Here is a 14,734-nt window from a genome sequence, read left to right on the forward strand (position 1 = left end):
TGCTAAGAACGTTGTTGACAATCTTAAGCACAAGCTCCATTTTGATTCGGGTTTGGAAATTCCTAGGATAGGTAGAAGTGGGGGCTTGCTTTTATTTTGGACTAATGATGTAATTGTCACTTTACTTTCTCAATCTATTAGTCACTTTGATTGCTACGTTTCGTGTTCAATTACAAATGTGTCCTTCCATCTTACGTGTTTTTATGGCTCTCCGGTTGATTCTCTTAAGCCTCATACGTGGAATATACTGAATCGAATTGGTAGGGGTAATCCTCGGGATCCGTGGCTTATCATTGGGGACTTTAATGCTTTTCTCTTTTCCCATGACAAACAAGGGGGAAATCCCGACAGGGGCCCTTCCTCTGATTTTAGACATTTCCTTGATTCCTTTAATCTCTCCCCTCTCGACCCAACTGGTCCTTTGCTCACGTGGAACAATAATGTCGCATCCCCAAAAAACATTCAAGAACGATTAGACTGGGGTATTGTTAATAACCATTGGTCCAATATCTTTCCTGATGCCACTCTTGCTCATCTGGGGTTCTACGGTTCAGATCACCGCGCCCTTGAGCTTAACACTTCCATCCCCCCGGGCCTATCAATAATAGCAAACATTTTCACTTCGAGAATGTTTGCCTTAAGGACCCAAATTGGAACCATGTTTTCGACCAGTCCTGGACTAGCCAACCGAGCCAGCATGAGCCCATCCTCAATTTAGTCGCTACTCAAGACTCTTGTGCTAAGAAACTCAACAATTGGAACCACAAAAAGGATTTTAATTTTAAAAAACACATTAGCAAGCTTGAGAAAGACCTGGAAATTGCCCGCTCTGCTCCTGTTTGGAATGACAACACCATTCGAAATATAAAAGAGCTTCAATCTAGGCTTGACGCTCTTCTGTACAAAGAAGAAACTTATTGGAAACAGCGAGCGAGGACCCAATGGTTGGCCCAGGGAGATAAGAACACCAAATTCTTTCATCGCTATGCCTCTCACAGATAGAAAATAAACAAAATCCAAAAGCTTCACTTGGCCAACGACAGTATTGTCTCTGACGATGAGGGCATTACTCGTGAAATGGAATCCCACTTTAACCAACTCTTCTCGTCCATGAACCCCTCGGAGGAGGATGTCAATAAGGCCCTGCAAGGCATTACAAACTCTCTCTCAGAGTTGGACAAATCCCTCCTTGCTGAGGAGTTTTCCTTGGACGAAATTGAAAAAGCTTTTTTCCAACTCCCCTCGGACAAAGCCCCTGGTCCTGATGGTTTCAACTCTAATTTCTACAAAACAAACTGGACCTCTGTCAGGAATGATGTTCTCAAAGCAGCTACCAGCTTTCTCAATGGAAATAGGGACATCACCCCTCTAAATATCACTCTCATCACCCTTATCCCCAAAGTCAAACGTCCTTCCACTCTATCGGAATTCCGGCCGATCAGTCTTTGCAACATCATCTACAAAGTCATCTCCAAGACCATTGCAAATCGGCTTAAACTCGTCCTCAATAATTTGATTTCCCCCAACCAAAGCGCTTTCCTTCCGGATAGACTCATCTCGGACAACATCATTATTGCCCAGGAAGCAGCACACTCCATTAAACTGAAAACAAGGGGTAAAAAAGGTTGGATGGCGGTCAAGCTAGATATGGCAAAAGCTTTTGACAGAGTGGAGTGGTCCTTCATCGAAGCTATTCTCCGAAAATTCCAATTTCCATCCCGCTTTATCACTCTGGTGCTTTCTTGCATCTCCACCGCTACCTTCCAATTCAACCTCAACGGCAAAGTTACAGGCAGTGTTTCCCCTTCTCGAGGAATTCGCCAGGGCGATCCCCTTTCACCCTATCTTTTCCTCCTCTGCGCGGAAGGTTTCTCTTCTCTCTTGCGTCAGAAAGAAAATGATAGGTCCCTGCCTGGCATAAAAGTGGCAAGGCGGGCTCCAGCCATCTCCCACCTGCTTTTTGCGGATGACAGCTTTCTTTTCTGTCAAGCTTCCATTAACTCTTGTAACGTCATCAAAGAGGTTCTGGACGTTTACGAGCGGGCCACCGGCCAAAAAGTCAATTTCCAGAAATCTTCACTGTATTTTTCTCCCAATGTGGAGTTAAGGGACCAAACCTTGATCTCTGACTTCATGGGTATCCCTGTTCGCCCCTCCTTTGAAAAATATCTGGGTCTCCCTCAGCACATAGGTCGAACAAAAAAACAACTGTTTCATTACCTTCATGACAAAGTTTGGGGCCACCTACATAATTGGCGAGATAAAGTCTTTTCTAAAGGAGGCAAAGAGACTCTCTTGAAATCGGTCATTCAAGCCATTCCCACTTATAGCATGGCTTGCTTCCGCATCCCGGTTGCCACTTGCCGCTCCCTTGAATCTACCATGGCAAATTTCTGGTGGGGAGTTAATGACAACAATCGCCCCAAAACCCACTGGCAAAGCTGGAAAAAGCTTTGTAGATCCAAGAAAGATGGCGGGCTTGGTTTTCGTTCTTTAGTCCATTTCAATCAGGCTATGCTTGCTAAGCAAGCCTGGCGCATCTTAAAGCAACCAAACTCCACTGTGTCCAGAATTTTATCTGCCCGATATTACCCTCATTCTTCCTTTCTCAGTAGCTCCACGGGCCACTCTCCGTCTTTCGTTTGGCGTAGTATTTGCTGGGGAAAAGAGTTGCTCCGCAAAGGCCTTATCTCCAAAATTGGCAATGGAAAGAACACTTGTACCACTACAGATCATTGGATCCCGGGTTTCCGTCAAATTACCCCCTTATCCCTCGTCCCCGACAGAGTCGCTTCTTTCATCACCACCTCCTTGTCTTGGGATACAGATAAGATTCAGCGTTGTTACCCCTCCCATGTGGCCCAGGCTATCCTTTCTATCCCTCTCCCTCTTACCCCTTCCCAGGATGATCTGATCTGGGAACTCTCACCCACTGGGATTTACTCGGTCAGGTCAGGCTACCACCTTAGTTTCTCATCTACTGGTCCTTCTGACATCCCCTCTTCTTCCTCTCCCTCGCCTTGGTGGAACACCCTTTGGCACCTTCCGATTCCTGCCAAGGTGAAACACTTTGCTTTTCGAGCCACAAACCAAACCCTCCCTACAGCCCAAAACCTAGCCTTTCGGAAAATCATTAATTCTCCGGGTTGTAGCCGTTGTGGAAACTTCGAAGAATCGGTGTCACATGCGCTGTTCTACTGTCAGAGTGTTCGAAGAGTCTGGAAAGGTTCGCAATTTCACCCTTACATTTTTTCTTGCTCTTCAGAAATTTTATTTCATGATTTAGCTCATGAGATTTACACTTCTTTCCCCAAAGAAGATGTAGATCTTTTTCTGTGTATTGCTTGGTTTATTTGGTTTAACAGGAACAAAGCCCTCAAAAGTCAACCAACCGATCAAGCTCACGTAATTGTCAGTTTGGCTCAAAGTTTCTTGGCAGATTACAACTCATCTTCCTCAGCTACAATTCTCCTAGGCCGACCCAGTTTGGCAGCTGCTACCACAACTTGGGCTCCTCCAGCTCACGGTACCCTTAAGCTAAATGTAGATGCAGCAGTTCCTAAGAATGGCGGAAGATCGGGTTTTGGTGGAGTAATCAGGAATAGCGAAGGTTCGGTAGTCGCAACTCTTGCCCAGCCCTATGTCGGAGGCGGTTCTGTAGCCACTTTAGAAGCCAAGGCTCTTCTATCCCTTCTCCGCTGGTGTATTGAAGAGCATTTTTCGGTTCGGGTAGTAGAATCGGATTGTAAAGCGGTCACCGACGCCATTAACAACCCCAAGGAAGACCTTTCGGTGTTCGGAGACCTCATTCAGCAAATCAGAGATACTTTGTCTCTTTTCCTTGCAGCCCGGATATTTCACATTAATCGCAACGCCAACTCTTTGGCTGATAAATTGGAACATTGGGCTTCAGGTTTAGACGAAGTAGCGATTTGGATAGGTGATGACCCCTGCAATCTAGTGGACTTCCTTTCCTTTTAGCTGGCCCCCTTTCTCTCAAAAAAAAAGTGTGTTTGGATATGAGGTAGTAATTACATATGAGTTCCTAATATCTTGTTTGGCAAAATAGTTAGTAATTACATGGGAAAATAACATTTTTTAGTAGCTAATGTTTAATATAGAAAATTCTTAGTAATTACACAGTGTAATTACATTCAATTCTCATGGGGGGCCATGAGAATTGGAGAGTGTAATTGGAACCCCTCAATTACTTCCAATTACATAGTTACAGTGTAATTACATGATCAGACAAACATGCCAAATTGTGTAATTACTTCCAATTACACACAAATCTAATTACATTATGGCTTTCCAAACGCACCCTAAAAAATCACATTTCATCAAAAAAATCAAAAACCCCACACCATTTTTGGTCATAGCAAGGAAAGTCAAGAAAAAACATCAAAAATACCACAAAAACATGATTTTCATGCAAGAAATTGTTATAGAAGTGTTGGAAACTTACCCATAATGAAGAGATGATCCAACAAGCTTCCAAGAGTCAATCAGTAGCTTCAAAATCTCCTCCAATGGTGGTAAGAAAATCCAAACCAAAATGGCACTCAAGAAGGGAAAAAAATTGTGATTTTTTAATGTTATTATTTCACGGGTTTACTCTACATCCATATATTTTTTTTATTTTTTTTGCAAAAAGAGGGTCATTTACCTCAAAATTGCTATTATAACTCCAACTACCATTGGAGGCTAAAAGGCAATTTAATTATTTGTGTTTGTTATTTTCCTTGTAAATAATTTTATTTTCTTCCTTGTAATTTATTTTTCTTGAGCAATTATGATTAGGAAAAATAATTTTTAGTTTTTGGAATGTAATTTTAGTATAGGTGTAGTATTTTCGGTGCTGCTGCGCCAAACCGTCTACAACTAAAGCGAGACCCGGATTACACAAGAAAGTTCCAACCGTATGGTCATACCGCTAGAAACTTGGGGGCAAATGTTTACCCAAATTTTAACGACGATGACGTGTCAAGAGTAGCAACATGTGGCACAAAAATATCGTGACTAAATTAATGAAGAATGTGTAAAGTCATGATCGTTGGGATGACCATTAATCATGAAAGGTGGTCATGACCGTTAGAATGGAAGTCAGATGGTCACCCTTACCCCTAGCTTGAGTAAGGTGGGCGTCTCCAAGAAGGAAAAATGATGGACTGACACCTTCGTAAGCGGGATGAACAATCACCACACACCTACATGCCTTGCCTAAGGGGTAGATGACACTACCCGCACTATAGACATAAGGATACTCTCAAAGGTAGATGAGGAACCCCTCAAGGGGGGTCTCGAGGGGTTACCCCGAGATAACAATTTTCACCCTCCTCAAGTTGGGTCTCGGGTGTGTTGTCCCCAAGTGTTGGCTTTCATCCCCAAAGGTCGTCAACGATTGTGTCACGCCCTTAGGAGACCCTCATCGTTAGTGACTATTTCAAATGTTCAAATCTCATGAAAGGCTCAAAGATAGTTATCAACCCACGAAAATAACGAGATCTTATCATAAAAATTAGACTTCAACCACCTCCGAAAATTAAAGAAGGCGGTTGAGATAGCTCCGCGTTGGTCGCGCCTCCTGAAGCAAGAAGCACTGACCCTTTCCCCTATATAAGGGGTCATCCATAACCTGGGAAGAGGATCGACGATTTTGAGCAATTAGAAAAAAAACAAACACTTTTTCATTCTTTGCCATCAAGAGCATGTTCTTGACTTTTGCAACCTTGATCAATAAAACACAAGGGGAGTAGGCTATTACTGACATTTAGGGTCGAACCTCTTTAAATTTTGGTGTATTTCTTTACATTTATTGCAATTTACGGTGTCATTAATTACATTTATTGTTACAATTTTGGTCTAAATCTCATTTATTACGACTCCGCATCGGTTGGCTAAAAATCTAGTTAACAGCTACCAACACAAACACGAAGGGAAACCAAACTACATGAAGTGACAAACTCAGAACCCAAAATAAAAATTTGCCAAAGTTGCATTCCAATCGACAAACCCCAAAAATCTATATACATGCATAAACTTATGAAACTCAAATACTCAGAAAAACTATCCAAACAATTTTAACCTCCATTTCATGGTGAAGCGTTTCTTAGACATGTCCATCCCAAAGTTTAAGAAAAAATTCACATAGCCTACTTCACTAAGCAACATGAAAACAGTCATAACCCTAGCTTGAATGAGAAATTTTTATCCTAAACAAGAAATGATAAAAATTTGGTGAAGAAGAGACGGGGTGCTGTCGCAGAAATTTGCCTAAAGCCTTCGAGTCCAATCCATTAGACAGTTGCAACTGGTCTGGAAGTCAAAACTTTCATCTGGCAGGGGGTATATTAGGTCAATTTGAAGGGGTTCAATGTCTGAAAATATACTCGCAAAAGATTTAACAAATGTTGGGTTAAACGCTCACCATCTTCTGATATCCACTAGTGAAGGATAGTGGGAGAGGAAAAGCTTGCAAAAGAAATTTGGAGTCTAGTATGGAAAATGAAGGATATGACAATACGAAGTGTGGAAAAAGTGAAAAAAATCGTCGAAACCAATTTATACTGCAAGAGGAAATTAAGCATTTTCCAACTCGATGGTCCAAATCTCCTTCTCAAAGTATCATTATATCCAACAGCTAGGGAGTTGAAAGGGTTGAAAGCATTTATTTGCCATGATTTGCCTCAAGCCCAGCGATCAATAAAGGAGGATCTTTTCAAATCACCCTGTCGTCGGTTCCACCTTTTTTTGGGAGATGCGCCCCAGCACTCGCGTGATGAACCAACAAGGGCATTTAATATACCACATGATCGCCACATCAGCAAGCCCCAATGATCCATTTGCCCTTAACGAATTACAGCTCACCATAGAGAAGCATCTACGACCCTTACAATCAGGACATGTCAAAGGTTAATCCCAAGGGACCCAAGGAGGAGTTACAAGCTCCTAGAACTCAAGGAATCCCGAAAGCTGTTGGGTTTTGTGACCTAAATAAAACTCATTTCATTATAATAAGATTTACTTATTAATAAAGATCAGAAATAACATTTTATGTTGCATGGTTCACATGATTTGTTTCATGATTATATATATAATGTATAAATTCTATTTACGTCCAGAAGATATGAATTTGTTAATGATTATAGTGTTGTCAGCACAGTGGAATATAATCTTGATTATATGTTCGAAAGTTTATTCCCTGATTTGTCAGTTCACTGGATTTAGACTGGCATGATAATCAGCGATAGGTATTCTTACACCTTGGATAAGTGGTATGTCATTTCCAGGGCATTGGCAAAGTTTACCAGTATCGGATGTATGGAGTATACATCGGAAGGGACCGATATTGAACTTTGATTAGATGTGTTAAAATTTACCGTAATATCTATTCAATTCAATATCACATGTTGATCCTAGATCAAATGATCTTAATCCTGATATGATTAGGTTCGATGTCAAGAGTATTATACATGTTCTTTGATTTGTTAGTTAAGCCTACTTTTGGGTCAGGGTGATACGTACATTTTGGGAACATGATAGTATAATTGAGTGGGAGCGCTAACATAAATATGGAATCTATAACTTCTATATGAATTTAGAAGTGAAACGATGATATCCTTCAAGCTTGGCTAAACAGAGATAAATGGTTGAGATCTCATTTCACTTCGCTGAAATATCATTTACACGGAGCTAAGTGTTCTAAGGATAAAATACATTGAAGGTGTAAAGGTAATTTAGTCCCTATTCAATGTAGATCATCTATTAGAGGGTCATTGATCAAATTAGGATTATAACAATGGATAATTAATAGCGTATCTATATCGTGGAACATATAGAGCATTCTATATGACTGAGAGTGCAATTCCAAGCTCTAAGTGTGGATTCAATAAGGAATTAATAAGTTAGGGAATTTACTTGGTAAATTCGGTTTGGCTTATTTGAAGCTCAGTTATATAGGCCTATGATCCCCACACTAGTTGAGACCATACTGCTTGTAAGACTCAGTTAATTGATTTTAATTAATCAATTATAATTCTAAAGTTAGACTATGTCTACTTTATGAATTTTCACTAAGTAAGGGCAAAATTGTAAGAAAAGAGATTCTATGTTTTTTTTGTTAATTAAGAGACTTTATATGTCTAATTAATAAATATATTAAATGAAAATATTATTTAATAATTAATTTTTAGTTATTAAATAATTATAATTGGCATTTAAGTGGTTAAATTAGAAAATTGGCGTTTTTGAGAAAATGAGATGCAGAAATGATAAAACAACAAAATTACATAAGTGAGGCCCAATATCCAAAGCCCGTGGCCGGCCACACTTAATGGCTTTTATCATTTATTTTTTTATTATTTTAATGTCAAATAAATATAACCTAAACCTAAGTGGTTACCTATAAATAGATAGTGATGGCTCACATTCACACTTAACTCTGTCAGATGAAAGTTGAGCCCCCTATTCTATACCATAGCCGCCACCCTCTTATTCTCTTTTCTTCTCTAAATTTTCGAACCTTGAGTGAATGAGTGAGTGCCCACACACATCAAGTGGTATCTCAATCGTAGTGTGGAAGATTGTGAAGAATCTAATCAACAAGAAGGAGAATCAGCATCAAAGGAAGGAGAGAAAGAGATCCAGGTTCAGATCTTGATTATGCTCTGCTACAGAAAGGAATCAAGGGCTAGAGATCAGAACGAAATGAGTCATTATATTCCGCTGCACCCAATGTAAGGTTTCGTAAACATTATATGAGTTTATTTCATTGTTTTAGAATTCATATTAGGATGTTAATGAAACATACATGGTAGTAAATCTAGATCCTGGTAAAATATTTCCAACAAAAGCTTGGGGGTAAATGTTATCCATGTTTCTAAATAGGAGACATGTGGCACAATTAGAAGCAAAAATTTGTTAACCTCTCGAATTAACAATGATGATCATCACAATTCCTCGCGGAAATGTCCCGTTAATTTGGGAGGGGATTAATAAAAGCTTGATGCAAAGAGTTGTGGCTGACCCAATTAGCGTCTCCTGGACGCGAAAGGATAATACTCGTCCCCCGACTCCGAGAAGTCCTGGAACAACAATTTGACTACCTGACATCCAGATAAGGACTCTTTGAATCGTGGACGACAACTCCTACTCAAATGCAGATGGCCACCTCAGATTTACATGGAAATCGACCTACAAGCAGTTACACTTTTTCTGACATAAAATAAAATCTTTTTCCCTGTGTCAGGCCGTGGTAATGCGCGTACAAACCTCTGGACACACCTTTTTTCCTAATGGCTCTTCTAGAGGGTAATTCATAAAGGAGAAACCTTTGGGCGACACATGTCCCTAACCCAAACGACACTACTCACCATCCCTGCACACTGCATGATCAAGAAGGTTCTTCAAGACCAGAAAATCAGATTTGAAGACGTATTTTCCTACCCTTACAATGGATTGTAGTACAAAATCCTAGGTGGGTAAAGGGAATGTACTTACCCACACTTAAGTCTATAAATACTCTCATTTTTTATGTACAAAGGGTGAAAAAAATTTCTACTAGCTGAACTTCTACAAAAATTTATATGTAAACACATACTATATTATCAAAATATTTGCCTAAAGAGCCATTACAACTGACTCGTAGTCTAAGAATTATTAACGCCCAAACCACGTAAAAATTATTTTTCTACTATTTATTATTTTATTTATTTCTGAAACTCTATTTTTAGTTTTCAAAAATCTTGATAAACATGATCTGATCACAATTAAATATTCAATATTTGGCGGTCGGTTGTTATTAGATTTGATCGATTTATGCACAACCCTAATCACGGTCCCATTTACACACTTACAGCATAGCAATGACATTTTTCCAATTTTTTTTTTTTTAAAAAAAAAAAAATCAAAACTTTCTTCCTTCTATGGTGATACTTTTCCTCACCATTATAATTATGTCCACCGAAAATGCTATCCTAACACAACCAAAGCAATTCAATAAAATTTCTATGATTGTTGTTTAATTTGAATTCTAATACTGCCTCTGCCATCTTCCCATTCCTCTTTATATTACTAGCATTAAAGACCTTTAAAGGAAAGCCAGACATTCTAATCTAGACCGGAACAAAGTTCAATCTTGCATCTTGCATCTTGCCACTGTCCGGTTGGTGGCCGTTCTTCTTTCAATCATCAGCCATCCCGCAAAAATCCTTGACATTTTACGTTTCACTTTTTGACAGTTCTCTTCTCATCCAAACTTGAAACCAAACAAAAATTGATAGCATCATGTTTTAGAATCTTCACTTCCTATTTCATTTTTGTCTTCCACATTCTATTTTGTACTAATGAATTATTTATATCTTTTCTTTGAGAAAAGCCTCCCAATAACAAGAGCAAGGTTCCCAAACTCCGCAATCATCCCTTCTTCAATAATCCATTCTTCTTCCTCGGCTTGCTCTTCCTGATTCCCTTCTTTAGTTTGGTCTTCCATGTACTCTTCCATGTATTACAAGTCTTTGATATCAGTTCTTCCACTTCATCAGAGTTGATAGTACCTGCCATAGGGTCCTAATGATCATGTTCAATTCTTGATTCTTCAAGTACTAAGATCTAGTTACTATTCATCTCCATATCTTGTTGGTGACGACTCAATCAGAAAATTCAAAACACGTTCAATTTTTCATTTTACCTTTTCTCCATATTACCTATGGGAAATCGTGTAACTTATTACTTACCAGTTACATATACAAGCTTTTCCTGTACTTTCTCATGTGTAAAAATGAAATTTATTTATGTGTGAAAATGAGATAAAAAAGGTCTCCATAAAACAAAAAATGTAATATAAAAGAATAAGAAAAAAAAAGGTGCATGCTTGTACAATTGACTCATCATACTCATTAAACAGTCTTACGTGGTTTACACGTTACTAAGCACCATTAGTTACTTCCCTTCCATTGATTAAATTCTTACTTACCTTCCATTGATTAAATTCTTCCCAGCTCAACATAAAGGAGCTAGCATTTAGATGCCCACCACCTCTAAATTCCTGAATATACATTTTTCCCAATCAAAAGAAAGATATTGTTTAGCATTTTAATTCTTTGTTTCTAGCTAGAACTAGAATTTATATAATATTATAGAGGTGGCTACTCAATGTTACATGAATTTTTCATTGTAACTGATTTTTAATTTGAATTTTTTATAAAATCCCTTTTAGTAATTAATATATATAAATAATCTTATTTTTATATATAAGTCTTTATCATAATTTTTTGACAATTAAATTATTTAATTATAATATTTACAATAATTTTTTTTTTATTTTACAAAAATTACACTTCCACATATATCTTAATTCAGAAGGAAGATAAATAACAAAGAATACTTTCTATCTAAACTAAATCCACATATATCATAATTGAAAGAGGCGGAGGCAAGAGAACTGAGAAACCATTTCTCATTCAACCCATTTTTTTATGGGAAAATGGGTTCAACTCATTTTGCATTTCATCACATGATTCCAAATGAATCTTTAATTTTAAATTTTTTAAATAAAATAAATAAATAAGTGTAATAATTTTCAATTAAGAGTATATGTGTAATGAAATTTTAAATTATGAGATCATGTATAATTTAAAATTATAAAAGGTTTAGCTATAAATATTTTAATAATTCAAGTGTAAGAAAATTAATTGTTAAATGATATTATTTAGTAACAAATTACAAGTTAATATAATTAATTTTTAATTACAAGTTAATTGTTAATTGTTAATTATAATTAATTTTAATTTTAAAATATAAAAAAAAAAATATCAAGTTAATATTATGTTACAAGTGTTTTATTATTTATTTTTATTAAATTTCTAAATATGTAACAACTATTTAATAGTATTTTAATGGTTAAAAATAAATATAACCATAATTATAAATTGAGTGTAACTATTAAAATCTCCATCATATATATACATGCATTATCATGGTCTTTATGACGTACTACATAAATTAATTACAAAAGAAAAACCTCACCTGGGAAATTAGTGTTGTGTCTTCAGTCTCCACGCTCCTTAGGCTTATTTTTAGCAACTGATCATTTTCAAGCTCGGGTATTCTGTATACGATGGCCCCAATTCCTCTATAAAGAGAGTAGAAAACATCACAAAAGGAAACATAGTTTAATTATTGATTTCTTTTATATATATACATGTATAGAAACTATGATCCCAGTCTTATCCTTCTATAGCAATTACTATATAGGTACCCACAAGGAATTCAAACCTCGAATTTTGAGGAAGCAAACCACATGCTTGACTATGACTATTCGAGGTACCCCTCTTGGGTGAAAGCGAGTTTGATTGATTGAAGCCATCAACCACAAATGGTTTTTACCCTTATTTAGTTTAAAATTAAGGTAATGTAATGTAATGTACCTTAAATTAAGATTGTGGCTCTTAGTAGCTAACTGGTGCCCAAGTTCACTCCTTAACTCCGCAATAGAATCAGCACACACAGCCTATATAAATAAATATATATAGAGATAGTATGATTCACTAAATCACATAAATCTAATAAAAAAAATGAGATAAGAAATTTCATTGGAAAAAAAGAAAAAAGTTGTATAAAGAGGAAAATACCAAACAATGTCCAAATCGTCCACCACCAAGTGCAATTTCGAAGGACTTGCTCAAAGCTTCGTCTATCAATCTTTGCTTCTCTAATAAGCTTTTCATCCCTTTACTTATCACTTCCTCTAAGTCCAAACCAAGTAACTGCCCAAAACCATATATATTACAGCTTCTTAGTGTTCATATAAATGCTTTAAGAGATAATGTGATACATAAAGTGTTGTGTTCATTGTGTTAAAAATACTATGTAAATATCTTTGCAATATTATATATTTCTATTATCAGTAGTCATGCTGTCATGGTCCAAAAAAAAAAAACGCTAAACTATTTGCAGGACACAACACAAAACAGAATTATAACTATCTATGTACCAAAATCAGACAAAGAAAGCTTTTTGTTAGGATTTTTTTCATATTTATTTGTATACTTTACTATTTTCTTTCTTTGTTTTCTTTGGACAAACTATTTTCCTTATGCAATATTACATATATTATTCCCTGCAAAAAAGTGTGATGAAGCAAGAGTTGATATTGTACCTGGTCAAACAAAGAAGGGTTCAACCCAACATTGAATTCAATATTCAAATCTTTAAAGCCACTACTGAAAGCTTTACTATTAGGAAGCCTCCACCGCCAGAGATCTCCATCTTCAATATACTCAAACAAAGGTCGAGCACGATCGAACTGGGCAAGCACCGTGGGATTATTACTACTAAGACTAACCCTTTCCCTGAAGTAATCAAAGGCGATGGTGGCTCCGCTCCTCTGCATATCGATGATTTTAGTTACGTTTTTGTCTCCGGGGCCAGCGCCGGCGCCGAGGGTCTCGAGGGCGGTCTTGTGGTGGTCCAAAATTACGACATTGGGGACCTTAGAAGCGACATGGGGTACGAAACCGGGAGGGCCGACGAAGTCGAGAAGGTAAAGATGGGTGATTTGATGGAGAGGTAGGTCTTGAGAGGTGATGGGGTTGTAGACGGTGTTCGGAAAAAACAGGGTTGGGATTGAAGTGGCCGAGAAGTATAGGTGGGCGGCGAGTGCGGCGAACGCGCCGTCGGGGCATGGATAGTGGTACAGAACTGCTGCTTTCTTAATGGCGGCCATTCTTTCACTTTCAATAGACTACAAGCCTACAATACAACACCCTCACCAAAATAAAGGCCCTTTTTCACACCAATTGTTTTAGTTTACTCAACAAAAAAAAAATCAAAAATTAAAATATTTTAAGTGTAGTTTGGTAACACTTTTGTTTTCTAATTATTTAATCAGAAAATGAAAGTAAAATTTTTGTTTTTAAAAATTTTGTTTTTGAAAAATAAAAATGCGTCCTGTAACCACTTTTGTTTTAAAATTTTAAAAACAGAAAACAAAAGTGTGTTCTGTAAAATTTATTTTTATTTTTATTTTTTGATTTTATTTATGTCGGGTTTAAGTTCGGGGTCGGATTCGGGTTCAAATAAGAGGTCGGATTAAGCGCCAGGGCCGTGGGAGAGATTTGAGTCCGGGTCTGATCGAAGTCCAAGATATGTTGGAAATTATTTTACCAGGATCTTAGATCTACTCACAAGTATGTTGATTAACACCCTAAATATGAACTTTCTAAAACGATGAAATAAACACATATAAAGTTTAGGAAACCTTACATTGGGTGCAGCGGAATATAATGACTCCTTCCGTTCAGATATCTAGCCCTTGATTCCTTTCTGTAACAGAGCATTATCAATATCTGAACCTGGATCTCTTTCTCTGATTCTTTAGTGCTGAAACTCTTTCTTGCTGAAAGTCTTTCTTCACGATCTTCCTCACTATGATTGAGGTATCACTTGTTGTGTGTGGGCACTATTCTCACACTAAGAATTTCGAAATTCAAGAGGGAAGAAAGAAGAAGTGGCGGCTAAAGATAGGGAGAGAGAAAGGCTCAGTTTTTTCTGAATCAGAAGTGTAGAAAATTTAGTGTAAATTTCATGAAGCCTTCACTATCTATTTATAGCATTCCACTAGGATTGGGTTTGAATTATTTGGCATTAAAATAATGAAAATATCAGTTTAAATTTCCTACAAAAGTGGCTGGCCCTATCCTAGTGGATTTGGGCCTCACTTTTGCAATTTTGCAGT

The 14,734-nt window shown here is 37.3% G+C and overlaps 1 protein-coding gene across 2 annotated transcripts; it reads right to left on the minus strand.

Annotated features, from left to right (window-relative positions):
• Positions 1-9,975: 9,975 nt before the first annotated feature.
• LOC115714806 (uncharacterized) lies at positions 9,976-13,778 on the minus strand. 2 transcript variants are annotated; one of them, XM_030643564.2, is made up of 6 exons: positions 13,157-13,778; positions 12,630-12,764; positions 12,426-12,508; positions 12,025-12,130; positions 10,973-11,044; positions 9,976-10,553 (listed from the first exon to the last, which is right to left on the minus strand). In XM_030643564.2, the coding sequence occupies exons 1-6, from the start codon at positions 13,721-13,723 to the stop codon at positions 10,521-10,523; spliced, it is 996 nt and encodes a 331-aa protein (XP_030499424.2). In that variant the 5' UTR covers positions 13,724-13,778; the 3' UTR covers positions 9,976-10,520. The 2 variants fall into 2 exon arrangements, with proteins under 2 accessions (XP_030499424.2, XP_030499423.2); XM_030643563.2 differs by lacking the exon at positions 9,976-10,553 and having other exon boundaries at positions 10,771-11,044.
• Positions 13,779-14,734: the final 956 nt, after the last annotated feature.

Source organism: Cannabis sativa, chromosome 4 (assembly GCF_029168945.1).
Source record: "Cannabis sativa cultivar Pink pepper isolate KNU-18-1 chromosome 4, ASM2916894v1, whole genome shotgun sequence".
NCBI classification, from domain to species: Eukaryota; Viridiplantae; Streptophyta; class Magnoliopsida; order Rosales; family Cannabaceae; genus Cannabis; species Cannabis sativa.

What these genes read in the sequence shown, in the direction of transcription:
- LOC115714806 (XM_030643563.2), bottom strand. Translation starts at nt 13,723, where the DNA reads ATGGCCGCCATTAAGAAAGCAGCAGTTCTGTACCACTATCCATGCCCC. An exon ending in ACCCTTCTTTGTTTGACCAG is followed by an intron (nt 12,765 to 13,156) that starts GTACAATATCAA and finishes GGTTTTGGGCAG; the next exon opens with TTACTTGGTTTGGACTTAGA. An exon ending in GACGATTTGGACATTGTTTG is followed by an intron (nt 12,509 to 12,629) that starts GTATTTTCCTCT and finishes TTATTTATATAG; the next exon opens with GCTGTGTGTGCTGATTCTAT.